The sequence below is a fragment of the Gopherus flavomarginatus genome, chromosome 14 (assembly GCF_025201925.1).
Source record: "Gopherus flavomarginatus isolate rGopFla2 chromosome 14, rGopFla2.mat.asm, whole genome shotgun sequence".
Lineage (NCBI taxonomy): Eukaryota > Metazoa > Chordata > Testudines > Testudinidae > Gopherus > Gopherus flavomarginatus.
The window spans coordinates 38,741,180-38,755,778 of NC_066630.1; the positions used below are offsets into that span (position 1 = coordinate 38,741,180).

General features: G+C 47.9%; 1 protein-coding gene across 2 annotated transcripts in view; it reads right to left on the reverse strand.

Annotated features, from left to right (window-relative positions):
• Positions 1-14,599, reverse strand: part of PLEKHG4 (pleckstrin homology and RhoGEF domain containing G4) — a 165,290-nt gene that overhangs the window by 115,452 nt on the left and 35,239 nt on the right. For both annotated transcript variants that reach the window (XM_050923147.1, XM_050923146.1), the window contains one exon: positions 9,195-11,403. In XM_050923147.1, coding sequence (XP_050779104.1) covers positions 9,195-11,403 — 2,209 coding nt within the window. The remainder of the gene's footprint in view (positions 1-9,194; positions 11,404-14,599) is intronic.

Sequence of the window (14,599 nt, forward strand, 5' to 3'; positions counted from 1 at the left end):
TAGTCTGATCTCCCCTATGACATAGGATCATAGAAGAGGAGGGTTGGAAGAGACCTCAGGAGGTCATCTAGTCCAACCCCTTGCTCAAAGCAGGGCTAATCCCCAGACAGATTTCTACCCTGTTCCCTAAATGGCCCCCTCAAGGATTGAACTCACAACCCTGGGTTTAGCAGGCCAATGCTCAAACCACTGAGTCATCCCTCTCCCATAGGCCAGAGAACTTCTCCAAAATAATTCCTGGAACAGATCTTTTAGAAAACCAGCCTATCTTGATTTAAAAATGGTAATTGAAGGAGAATCCACCACAATCCTTGTAAATTGTTCCAGTCATTAATTACCCTCAAAAATTTATACCTTCTTTCCAGTCTGATTTTGTCTAGCTTCAATTTCCAGCCATCAGATCATGTTACACCTTTCTCTGCTAGACTGAAGAGCCCATTACTAAATATTTGTTCCCCATGTAGCTACTTAAAGACTGTAAACAAGTAACCCCTTAACCTTCCCTTTGTTAAAATAAGTAGATTGAGCCTTCTGAGTCCATCACTTTTTAATCCTTTAATCTTTCTCGTGCCTCTTCTCTGAAGCCTCTTCAATTTAACAATGTCCTTCTTGAATTGTGGACACCAGAACTGGACACAGCAGCAGTCACACCAGTGCCAAATACAGAAGTAAAAAAATCTTTCTACTTCTACTCAAGATTCCCCTGTTTATGCATGATTTTATGTTTTCTTCCTGGTCGTGATAAAAATGTTAAATAACATAGGACCAAGACCCAATCCCTGTGGGACCCCACTGGAAACGCACCCATTCAATGATAATTCCACTTTACAATTACATTTTGAGAGCTATCAGTTAGCCAGTTTTTAATCCATTTAATGCATGCCATGTTCATTGTAGATTGGGCTAGTTTTTTTTAATCAAGATGTTGTGCGGCATCAAGTCTGATGCCTTACAGAAATCTAAGTCTATTAAGTTAACACTACTGCATTTATCAACCAAGCTTAGGAGAAGTACCACCATCATAAACCTCTGTATGTGTTTAAACACTAGAAGGTGCAACAGTCACACTGTGTAGTGAGGTCCAGAAGCACCTAACATGGCATGTTCCTTCTGAAATGCTATGTGGCAAACTGGATGAGAATTGGCTCTGTTATGTTGGGTTCTATGGCAAGCTCTGTCTGAAATGAGCTTAGGCAAGCTCTCATTTCTCTTACCTATAAAATAGGTGAATGAGAGTTACCCCTTGAGGGAACAATACAAAACTCTAGTTTCATAATAAGTGTTATGAAGGGAACAGATATATTTACAGCAGCCATGGGGAAGAACTGGGAATAGAACTCATGCTCCCTAAGCTTGCAGTTTAATGCACTGGCTATGGCAGGACTGGTATGAAATACCTCCAAAGGCTTCAGAGCTTTGTGCCTGGGGAATTTCAGGCCTGGTCATGTAGGGGGCCCTGAGTCTGGAACTCTGCTATGATGGGTATTGCAACAGACATAGGGCTTGTCTACATCAGAAAGTTGCAGCGCTGGTGAGGGAGTTACAGCGCTGCAACTTTGAAGGTGTACACATCTGCAGGGCACCACCAGCGCTGCAACTCCCTGTTTGCAGCGCTGGCCGTACTCCCGTTTTGTCTCGGGTGTAGAGGATCCAGCGCTGGTGATCCAGCGCTGGTAATCCAATGTAGACACTTACCAGCGCTTTTCTTGACCTCCGTGGAAGGAGGAAGCCTCTGGTAATCAAGCTGGTCTCCTTTCCCGGTTTGCTCTCTCGTTCCCGGAGCCCAGAGCAAGCAGGTCTCCTTCCCTGCGGTTTGCTGGGTGGCTCCGGGAACGAGAGAGCAAACCGCGGCGAAGCGGGTCTCCTTTCCCGGTTTGCTCTCTCGTTCCCAGAGCCCAGAGCAAGCAGGTCTCCTTCCCTGCGGTTTGCTGGGTGGCTCCGGGAACGCGAGAGCAAACCGCGGCGAAGCGGGTCTCCTTTCCCGGTTTGCTCTCTCGTTCCCAGAGCCCAGAGCAAGCAGATCTCCTTCCCTGCGGTTTGCTGGGTGGCTCCGGGAACGAGAGAGCAAACCGCGGCGAAGCGGGTCTCCTTTCCCGGTTTGCTCTCTCGTTCCCGGAGCCCAGAGCAAGCAGGTCTCCTTCCCTGCGGTTTGCTGGGTGGCTCCGGGAACGCGAGAGCAAACCGCGGCGAAGCGGGTCTCCTTTCCCGGTTTGCTCTCGCGTTCCCGGAACCCCCCTTGAAGCCGCCCAACAGCGCTGCAGTGTGGCCACATCTAACACCACTTGCAGCGCTGGTTGCTGTAAGTGTGGCCACTCTGCAGCGCTGGCCCTATACAGCTGTACTAATACAGCTGTAACAACCAGCGCTGCAAAACTTTAGATGTAGACATGGCCATAATATCCTCTAATATCCCAAACAAATCTTATGGAAGTAAGATAAACTTTACTGAATGGAGTTCAACCTTACTGAACTGGGGTCCGCTGTATTAAAAATGAGGTTGTTTATGTGGAATTTATGTATTTCCACAGGAAGTGTAAACAAGAGAATAGCAGGGAGTGATCAGGCTAATTCACTCAGGTGGGACATCTCTAGAGAAGCCACCCCTGGAAAGATGAACATACACTAGTTCAAACTGGATTCCCCAGGGACCCGGCAGACAAAGACAGGGTCTGCTTCCTGTTCCAGAAAATGGACAGGACCCCAGGTCCACAGAGGGCCCCAGTCCTTAGAGCAGGATTGGAAGGACTGGGGCTACTGAGGCCACATAAGATTGGTGGCTTGTTCTGGGATAAAGCTGTGATGAACTTGTAATGACAAGGTATCCCCTTGGGTGGCGGGGTGATGGACTGCTCCTGCCATGTTGGGGCTGGGGTGAACCCTGGTAAGCTTGTTAGCATGCATGTAGGCTCTTTTATTGTGTTTAATATGATTCCTCTGTAATAGCTTAAGAATCAAGTAAGCTTGCATAGGAAGTGCTGCCTGGTACCTCAGTAGCCATTACACTCGTTAACCACCTCTCTAGAGAAAGCAAGCAGGTGTTCTTGGGCAACGTGTCTGCACTGGGAATAACACAGTGAAGGCAGGGAAGAGAGAGGGAGATGGGTCTCCATCCAGATAGCCAACAGCTGGGGAGACGGAGGCCTGAGGATGGGGGCCCTGGCCGGAACACAGCAGAAATACAGGTGCAGTTGCCCTGAACTGACAGGTATGTTTGGAGAATTGTCATTATGATTTGGTGCAGGGGATGTGGGATTCTGTGGCTAGCCAGCCTGCAGTCCCAATGAGAGCGTTTGCTTTGGATTAGTAATTGCATCACTACAAGCAGGTGCAACCTGTGCTGCAGAATGGTCACCCAGGAGGGTAACTGGCAAAGCTGTGTCCATCTGGAGCAGCAAGGAAAGGTAACCACTACAAACCACAAGGAGAGAAGCGGAAAGAGCCTGAAAGGAATTCAGCACACGGGAACGTCTCACTCTCATCATCCCAACCGCTGCCCAGCACTGGACAGATCGCAGGGCAGCTGTGAGCTGAGCATTGACCATTCCTCACCCAAACCAGGGAATCCACCCCCCCTGCTTCTGCACCTAGACTACATCACTATTTGTAATATATTAAATGCAAGAACAAATATGTTTGCAGAACACTGAAGCTCTGGCTGAACTGATGAGGAACGGCACCTCTCAGAGGTACAGCCACTCTCACCACAGCACAGATCAAAGCTGCAAGTAAGCGATTCTAGCAGGGACATTTTTTCAAAATATGAATGAATTGTGCATGCTCGTGGCTTCACCCTTTGTGCTGCCATCAGCAGGGGGGGTCAGCAGTTAACAGTGGACCCCAAGCAAACCCAGGTGATTCACAGCTGAGTCAGTCCTGATCCAGTGTCCTGGCACACTAGCCATCCACTCCAAAGTTCCACTCAATGTCCCAATTCCCACTGTCTGGGCTGGACAAATATAGATGGAAAAAACACTGGGTACAAGTGTCTTCTGCAGGCTAGCGCTCCTCAACTCCTTATGGCTCTCCATGCTGGGAGGGGGCAGGAAAGAAAGGGGTACCTAGGGATATTAAAAGGGAGAGGCTGGAAGGGGGAACCCGAGGAGAAGTGAGAGGGAGAGAAAGGACTGTTGCCCCTGGAGATGCCAGAGGAAGAAAGGGCTACTGGCCCTTGACTTCCATTTGCCCAGAGGGCAGGACTAGAAAGAAGAAGGAGGAACCTAGGCAGTTGTAAGGAACAAGCCCATGGGAAGACTAGAGGGGAGAGAAGGAAAAGGAGGAAAATCTCCTGGGGTGAGCTACAGGGGACTGCAGGCCACTGGGCTTCCCAGACCAGAAGGCCAGGAAGCCAAAGCCAGTTGGGCAGGGGGCTAACCATGCTGGAGCAGTGCAGCCTTCACACTGCACCAGCCTGATTTCTGCTTGGTCATGAAAAAGCCAATTCCTGGGCTTCATGAAGTAAGTATTTCACTGGCCCAGCCAGGTTGGGGCATTCACACCTCACTGATAACAGGGCTGCAGCACAACTGTTTATTGTGACAAAGTTCTTCCTCTACCTTGGTGGGTCCTGCGCTTATTGGCAGATTTGTTCACCACACAGATTCACCCTGTGGGCCGGGAAACAGCTCAGAAACCTTCCCCTCTGGAAGAAGCCACAATCCAGGTCAATTCCTCCTGGGTTTGATCAGGAGTTGGGAGGTTTGGGGGGAACCCGGGCCCACCTTCTACTCCAGGTTCCAGCCCAGGGTCCTGTGGACTGCAGCTGTCTAGAGTGCCTCCTGGTACAGCTGTGTGACAGCTACAACTCCCTGGGCTACTTCCCCATGGCCTCCTCCCAACACCTTCTTTATTCTCACCACAGGACCTTCCTCCCAATGACTGATAACGCTTGTACTTCTCAGTCCTCCAGCAGTATGCCTACTCACTCTCAGCTTCTTGCATACCTCTTGCTCCTAGTTCCGTTCTGTTCCATTCCGTTCCGTTCCGTTCCTTTCCTCTCCTCTCCTCTCCTCTGGCTCCCCCAGGCCTGACTGGAGTGAGCCCTTGTATAGCATCAGAGGGGCCTTAATTAGAGTCAGGTGCTTAAATGCCTTACCTGACTCTTAGTCAGGTGTTCTCATTAGCCTGGAGCAGCCCCTGCTCTGGTCACTCAGGGAACAGAAAACTGCATATCCAGTGGCCAGTATATCTCCCTTCTAATACGCTGCTGTTCCCAACTGGCCTGGGTCTATCACATTATGTTACTGCAAAGTTGGGAAGAGGGCGGAGAGCTTAATTTTTTAAAAAAGGAGATTGCAGAATGTAGCAGATTGCAGAAAAATCTGCAGTGAGAGCAGGGGCGAATGAATTTGCCACAGCTGCAGATTTCTCCTTTCCCTGAGGTTAAGGCAGCAATTGTGGGAGAAGGCTGGGCTGTGCAGGTTGCAAACGGACATTGGTATTCCTCTTGCAAACTGCCCCATCGACAGCCGAAGAGCCTCAGCTCTTGCAGATTCAGCCCAGTCCATGATTCTGGCCTGATCCCGGTGCGCACTGTAACATCACTAGTGGGCAGGGCGGTAAAAAAATCTTAGATGCTGCTGAACATGCTCGGAAGTGATTTTTCAGTCACGTAACTATGTCATTAATAGCCAACTCTTTTTTTCCAAATGAGGACTCCTTCCATGACAAATCTGCCTTGTCTTTACGTTATCAGTCCAGGGGAAATGGCAGCTGGAATGTCTGTACCTGGGAGCAGCGGGAGTTTGCTGTGCTATCCCAACTCAGACACAGCAGAAGGGGCTTTGCTTAGACTTTCCAAAGACACTTCACTTTTGGGTAGAGATCAAGCAAAGTATGTTTCAGCTCAATTTGGGACTGTCTCAGGACGTCAGGGGTGTGATGAAATATGGGATTATAATGGCAACAGTTTTACAACCTCAACTATAACGTGAACTGGCCGCGGGTTAGATTGCATGACCCCTGCAGTGCCTTTTAATCCTATAGTTCTACAATTCTATGAAGTGAACGATCAAGAATTTCACTCTATAACTCTTAGAACTTACAGACACAGAACAGCTGGCAGGGAACACGCCTGGAAATGAATACCAAAAGGATAGTAAATACTGTGTCTAGTTCACTTTGGAATTGTATCTCTAAGGTTATGTCTACACTACAAGCACTACAATGGCTCTGCTGCAGCACTGCAGCTACACCGCTGCAGTGTAGACACTTACTACAGTGAGGGAAGAGGTTCTTCTGTTCTGTAGTAAACTTACCCCCTTGACAGGCAACAGCTAGTTGATGGAAGAATTCTTCTGTCAGCCTAGCAGTGTTTATACCGGGGCTCAGGTCAGTTTAGTGACATCTCTCGGTGGGGTGAATTTTTCAAATCCGGAGTGATGTACCTAGGCTGACCTAAATTTTAGGTGCAGACGAGGCCTTAGTTGTTGTTTGGGTTAGAAATGGCGAGATGAATCATAACGAATTAAACAAGCACCTGCCATCCAAGGATTTCAAAGCCCTCACAAATGTTATCGACCTAACTAAGCTTCCCACACCTCCGTGAGGTACATTATCCCCTTTTGCACTTTAATTTATTGTAGTGCCAGTGGTAAGGAAACACTCTGAGTATTTTTAAAAGCCAAGTACCGCCAGCTTTGAGACAACATTTTGGTTTTCCCTACCCCTTAACTCATATTTTGAGTAAAGTATTTTTAACACAAGACCTTTCAACTGAAGGGCCACGGGCCGCGGCTCAGAATAGCAACATCCAGGCTGGGACTCACCTATTTCTGCAATATCTCCACTGTCGTGACCTTTAAAACCCTAATGTATTTTTGAAATAGAAAGGCCCTTTGCTTTCCCTCTAAGTATTATGTCACTAAGTTCCACTACTGCAGTGATTAGACATTGCACGTGAACTGGAGAGCAGCCAGCATCTCTCACTTTCATTATCTCATAACCTCAACTGGGATCAGTTATTTTTGGACTCTTCAGATGGGAACATTGAAGCACTGAGGCGAGGGTCATTAAAAGAGTGTGTGGCAACCTGAATACCCAGGTTTTCTGACTTCCAGCCATGGGTCTTTCACCTCTGGGTCATCAGACAAAACCTGGCACAAGACGGCAATGACTAAAACCAGTTACCATCCAATGGCTGCTTTGTAGCCCATGTGGAGAGTGTCTCATTCTAAGGACACATCACAGTTGTTAAGTACTAGCATCCACCACTGAAAAGCCTACACACTGGGCATGGAAGTGAACTCCTATTGTTTGTGTGGGTGTGTCTGGTCAGGACTGATGTTCATTAGTGGGGTAGCATTGTCAGGGGGAACTCACCCACAATGTACCAGAACAACAGGTAGAGCAAGTTGGTTTCCCTAGCTGTCAATACGTCACTTTCACGAACACTGAGGCCCAATCTTCTCTACACCTATAACTGCCAGGAAACCCAGCTCTGTCCCAGTGTGTCCTGGTGCTTTAGTGTTGACACACCCTAGCTGTGGGTATGTCTACACCGCAATCAGGAGGTGTGACTGCAGCGCCAGTAGATATACCCAAGCTAGCTTTGATCTAGCTAGCAGTGAAGCTGGGACAGCATGGGCGGCAGCTGTGCAAGTACATACCCAGGGTCCTAAGAGGGCAGGACAAGCCCCCTGGCACCCGCTCCCGCTGCCACGGCTTCGCTGCTATTGTTACTAGAGCTAACTTTGATCTAGCTACGTCTACACATGCTGCAATCACACCTCTCGATTGCAATGTAGACATGGCCAGTCCAAGAGACATAGGGTATGACGTTAGCCCAATTACAGGGATGAAATTAGGCCCGGACTATACTGCAACTTTTGGACATGGAACAGTCAGGTAACAACAACTATGCTTGTATCCAGATCCCACACCTCAGTTATGGCTGTAGTGCAACAAAAGGAAGGTGGGAATTTTGTGTCTACAGTACATGCACTGCATGGAAGCTCCCATCTGTCTACTGAGACCCCACAAGATCTGTCTCTTTAGATTTGGTCAGGTGAGCTCTAGCTAATGCAGTTTCATGGTCTGTTTCCCACTGCCTTTCAACTGTTCTCTAATTCTACTATTCCGGCCCCTGCTAATTTTTCCTTGACTTAGAGATGTCTAACTGGAGTGTCCTGTGCCCGTACAATGTTTTGGAGGATTTGAACTGCACGGATAGGTCTGTAGCTCTGCTAACTCTCGAGACAATATGACTCGAGCATTGCAATCTGTCTGAATAGACACTACATCCATATAACCTTATGCAGGAGCCTGACATTTTACCTGCGTGGCCAGTTTCCTCTGTGGGAAGGATTGTGATTTCATTAATGCACAAGCCTGGATGTCAGGTGATCTGGGGTCTGATCCCAGCTCAGCCACTGAAACACTGTGTGACTTGGGTCAAGCCACTTAACTTCACTGTGCCTTCACTTCCCCATCTGAAACGTTGCGATTAGCCAGGCTACTCAGGCTAACAGCCTGCTAGTTTAATCATAAGTGAGTTGGAGAGAGGGCGTTTTCAGTGGGGGTCCTCAGTACTAGGATTTGCTTTCTACACTACTTCACCAGAGTCCCAATCTGGTGTTCAGGTCACATTAAAAAGCCTATCTGTTTTCCTGTGGCCTTTTTCTGCTGCAGCCTTCTGCCCCAGGTAACCTCCCAGATCTGGCCTTCAATTATGAAAGGGTCAGAACAATATACATTCTGTTATGATGGGATGATTTATTGGGGTTGGTCCTGCTTTGAGCAGAGGGTTGGACTAGATGATCTCCTGAGGTCTCTTTCAACCCTAATCTTCTATGATTATTACACATTTCTATTGTGCATATTTATTAAGCGCACATTACCATGGGAAGTGGGGATTACCTGGTCAACGGAAGGGCTTTAAAGATTGGCAATGTTGTGTTGGACAAAATACCCACACTATGCCCACTTGAATGTAGGATGACAACCCCAGGCCATAGTGATTCTGGGTGAGAATAATGCCTCTCCTGCCAGTGTACATTCATAGTGCCAAGGTAAATGCTTCCAGAATCCTCTCTCAGCCACAGGCTCATCTAAATGCACAAATATAATTAGCATTTAAACAGTGTTTAACTTTTGCCAATTTTTTTTCTCCAGGAGGGCCGCTGCCTGTCAGGGGTAGGCTGTCTGGGCCCTTCTCTCTGTGTGCATATGTGTCTCAAATACAGAGGACAGATGCTTACCTTTAGAAGGTGAATCCTGAGAAGCTGCTTCCTGCTTGGAAGGGGTGGGTTTTGTATTGCTGCTCCATTCAGCCAGCTGCATTGGCCTCTTAGTATTATCTCCATCCGTAGGTGGACAAGATGGCAGTGTGGCCTCCAGTTCCCCTGCTTTGGGTTTCAGCATGTCTAGAGTTTCCAAGGCTGCCGACTCATTTCCAGCCTTTAGGATGGTCCTTCTGCATGATCTCTCTTGTTCAGCAGCACCTTGTTTGTTCTCCAGACCCCCTTGCAAATCCTGTCCTGCCACACATTCCAGGCCAACCCCTTCTGCTGGGGTTTGCAATAGCACAGAGTTCGCTACACTTTTATGACACTGGATTTCCACACAGCTTTGTTTCTCCTCACATTTCTCTCTATCCCTTTTGGTTTCAGTTTGGCACGAGCGCTCTGTATGTACTCCTACCATTGTGCCATTGTTATCTAGCCATTTTGCTGTCTGTCTGATCTCTGTTAGCCCAGAAGTTTGGAGTAGTTTGGGTTCTTCTACTTTCTGTTGTGTACAGCCCATGACCTCCTGTCCTTTGTCCTGTGGCAAGTATCCATCCACCCCCCTGTCAACAGCAGAGGAGTATGTATGGCTATTCTGCTTCTCGTTCCCAGTGAATGTTGGTTCATCAGTCTCTTTGCAGACTTCCTCAACACTAACTCCACTGCCTAACTCTCCTAACTGGTCTGCTTGTCCTCGGTTCAACTTTGGAGGTTGACTTAACGGAGGACGATGTTCTGCTAGCGGATTACTGCAGTGATTGTGTTCTACAATTCTATCTGGCACATCCACTGATGAACGGAAGCATTGTTCTGTCAGACCTGAGGATTCAGATGTAATCTGAATGCCAGAGTCTTCCTCAAGTCTGCAGTTTGCTGTGGAATGTCCCGTGACAGAAATCGGAGCAAAATGCACCCGGGTGCTGTCACAGTGGTCATGGGCTCTGAACTGGTTTTGCATTCCCTCCCTAGCAGCAGCATTAAATGAAAGTGCTTCTGGGCTTGGCTCTGTGGTTTCTTTCCCAGTTTCTGCCCTATCATTTTCAGCTTCCATTTTTCCAGGAGTCTCTACTAATTGTTCCTTGCATTCAGCACTGTCTCCAGCACAAACATCATTGTAACTGCACATTGCATATCTCCAGTCTATCGTGTGCTCACTGTGTGCCCCTTGCCCCATGGAGGATGAACTCTCTGCACTGCTGGCTGCAGATGCAGCTGTGTGAAAGTTAGAGTCTGAATTCCCCATGCTGCCAGGATCATTTGATTCCAGCTGACATTTTGGTAACACTTCACCACGTCGCATCATTTTGTTTTCCAAATGAATTCCATTTTCATGAGCCCCTGAATAAGAGGCCCTCGGTGTGTTCGTCTGACCGTGCTGCTTTTGTATGAGTGCTGAACAAACCAAGTTCTTTGAACATGTGCTACTGTCCCGAAGGACAATAAGCCTGTGTTTGTCTTTAGAGACATTCACTCTTGGTCTGGGCTGAGTTCTAGAATTTAAGGCGATCGATTGGGTTAAGGAGCCCACTTGTGGCCCAAATCTTGGCAATGAAACTTCCGTGAGCTCTACGTACTCTCCTTCAGGGTCGCTTTCAGAGTCCTCCAGGGGCACAGGATTCATACCATTAATAATGGGGTCAGCTGATTCCTGAGTAGTCCTGCTAATGACCAAATTGTCCTGCATCACTTCTTGCTCCAGCAAAGCTTGAGGTCCAGGAGCAGGTGAGTTGCATTTGGGATGCTCCATTGGGAAGCACAAATTTGAAGATTCTTTAGCCATTTTGAGAGCTGTGATATTATTTTCAATTATTTTTGGTTTATCAATAAATTCAGGATTGACGATTTTATCCCAGGGAACCCGGAATATTTTATCATCAGAGGCTAGTAAACAATTTTCCAGCGCTGTACCCATCCGCTCTCCATTGATGGACTCCAACCATTCCACAGAAAAAATAGAGGTGTAGGAGACCTCTGGGACCACAACTTCCTCTACATTATGTTTGTCGTTTGCCAAACATTTCAGTACTATTCGTGGCGACTTCTTTAGGTAGGGCACCACCTGCAGGTAGAAGTCACCAGGCTTTAAGGTTCGCCAGTCTATGGAGGCCAGCTGGACTACAATCTTCTCATGGACACAGAGGGGCCAGCCTTCATGGTGGAACAGCAATCCACAGTACTGAACCTATGGGGAGGAGAAAAGCATTTCAGCACCAGTGATAGAAAGAGGTCACCACAGTCTTTGTGACAGAAAAGATGACTGGCTCCCTATTACAGTTTGCAGTGTTGCTGTACTGTGTTGGCCTTAGGATATGAGAGAGACAAGGTGGGAGAGGTCATATCTTTTATTGGACCAATGTTTGTTGGTGAAAGAGACCAGCTTTCTCCCTACACAGAGCTCTTTTTCAGGTCTGGGAAAGGTACTCAGAGTGTCACAGCTACATACAAGGCAGAACAGATGGTTAAGCATAAGGAATTAACATGTTGCAAGGTGGCCTCGTGCACAATTATTATCTCCGTTTTAAAGATGGGGGAAATGAGGCACAAAGATGTGAAGTGACCTGGACAAGGGCACAGAGAAGCTGGGTTTAGAAAACAGAAGGATTCCCACATCCTAGAGCAGTGGTTCCCAAACTTTAACAGCCTGTGAACTAGCATGTCAAGTCTCGTGAACCCCCTTTTAAAAATGAATATTTCCAGGGATTTTCTCCTGTACCTGAGTATAAATTATAAAAGCAGTGATCTTGGAAACATAAAATTTGTTTTTATGACATGCTTATTACACACTATTTATTATTAATTATTTATCATTACAGTATTTTTATTATATTAGGAAAATGGCAACACTCTTCCAAGATCTCACTTTTCCAAGATCTCACTCAAAAGAGTACAAGGAGCGCTAATGGAGGGAGCACTGCGGGGCTTCTAGCAGGAGGGGTGGTAGCCAGCCACCTATCAACAGGCTCTGGGAAAATACCCTCCAGCTGCCACGAGTGGTTCTGAGCTGGGAATTAATCATAGATTTTTGGTCTGTCTCCTGATATTTGAATCTCTCCTACCAGCCCTCCCGTGTATGATAATTGGTTTGGCCAAGCCAGCTCTTGTATGCAGCATGATGTGCCTGTGTCCCCTGCACACCGACCTCCACTCATTACGCACCCCAGCCCCAGTCAGTCAATCTGCCCCTGGCTTACAGCGCCACCCCTGCTCCTCCTGCAGCTGTGGAGGCTCTGCATGGTGCAGACTGCACCTCCAGGCCTGGGAGAGCAGCCCTGGGGCACTCACCACTGCCAGGCTGGAGCAGCTCCAACAGGGCTCCTCCTCTGCCACTTCCCAGGGTGCAGCACAGAGAGGAGGTGGGAGGAAGGTGCCAACCCACTGTCAGTGGGAGGCCTGGGGGAGGAGGGCAAAAAGCCGGCCCCGGAGCTATGCGGCTCCTCTCAGCCGTCCCGCTTGCCTACCCAAATCTCCTTGGTACCAGTTGGGCAGGAGCACCGGCAGCCGGACTGGCTGTTCTCTCCCAGGAGGTGGGAAGCGGGAAGGCAGCCAGTAGGAGGGGAGCAGCTGCCTGCAGCAGGAGCCGAAGTCCCTTCCTTTGCCGTGGACTTGCCAAGGCAGCAGTGCCAGGCGTTTGTTCAGAGGGGCTGCCCCACAGGCACTGCACAGCAGCAAGTCCCAGGGGGCTGCCACAAGGTCTCTCACTCACCCCAAGGAACTCTCATTATCTCCCCTTATTTCCCAACATGCTCTGCCAGACTCTAGAGTCTGACTATAACTACCATGTGGACTACATATCCCAGCAGGCCTTGTTCTCAAAGAACGACTGGCTGAGCTCACCAAGAGTTAGCCGCTCCTTCCCTCTGACTGGGAGGGGAACTGCAGCCCAACCTGCCCCAGCCTTGGACCCAAAAGCTGAGCTCTGAAGAAGGAGCTTCTCTATAAACCTTCCTGCAACCACTGCCTGCAACCACTGCCTGCCCCTCAGGGACCACATCTCCTGTTTCACAGGGTCTTTATGGGCAAATCTGGAACAGGGGATTACTGAACCGGGAGGGCTCCCCATAAATCTCAAAGAGCCTGTACACTCTATTACAGACCACAACCTGGCCTGCACCTCTGTGTGTGCAACGTTAGATGTGCAAACCTGCACAAGTACATTCAAGCAGGAACACCTGCACATCCAGCTAATAGATTGCAGCCCCTGTGCATTTTCACATGCAAATCACAATTTTCACGAACTGACAAATGGATCACTTACAAGTGTGACAGTGCAAAGTACATGTGCAAGATTGCACACACACCAGCTGGAGACCACTAACAATCAGGCCCAACATTTACAGTGTTGCCAACATTTGCAATTTCATCGCAATTCTCATGATATTTGTTGTTTTTCTTAAATCTCCAGCTCCTGGAGGCGAGTGATCACACCAGAATCTCAGCTTTCATTTCTTCAATAAGAAGTTTCTAGCCCTCCTGGTGGCAGAGAAAACCTTGAAAATGTGACCCAAGTGCACCCTAAAGGCTCAGAATCCAGAAGACAAAAGGAAAAAAAAGTGCATTTTTTTTAAAAAGATCATATGATTTTTAAGCCAATCTAATAACTTTGGAGGGCCTGACTCATGATTTTTGAATGCTTAGCGCTGGCAACACTGGAAAATGCTAATCTTGGCATTATAGTAGCAGCAATGTAATGTGACTCCTCGAGGCTACTGAGTCTGGGAACATTCCAGCAACCATCAACAAGGAGCGGGAGTTCTGGGCAAAACACCGACTGGCAACGTTTAATCCAGAGTGTTCTCCTGCCAGCAGCAGAATCTGGCTTCCTACTCCGTATCACTGAGGAGACTCTAGGGAATAGAAACTACCATATTCCAGTTGGGTGTACCTCAGTAAAGGTTCAGAAAGAGACTCAGCTAAAACTCCCTTCAGTCCTTTCATTCAAGGCCTATGTTTATGTGCTCGACAAAGGCACCAGCCCACTTCTGATTTCTGGAATGTAGCTTTCAATAACTAATCCTCAACCATTTCTTGTCGATCTGCCTGTTTACATACTATAAACTAACTATAAACATAAAGAAATACATTAATGATACTTTTTGCCAGCACTTTTATGGACTAATGCTACAAGAAAACAGTGCCTTGCAAGGTTTCAGAGTGGTAGCCGTCTTAGTCTGTATCAGCAAAAACAATGAGGAGTCCTTGTGGCACCTTAGAAACTAACACATTTATTGGGACATAAGCTTTCGTGGGCTAGAACCCACTTCATCAGATGCATAAAGTGGAAAATACAGGAGCAGGAATCAATACACGAAAGGATGGGAGTTGCCTTATCAGGTGTCAGGTCAGTCTAACGAGACAATTCACTTAACAGAAGGATACCA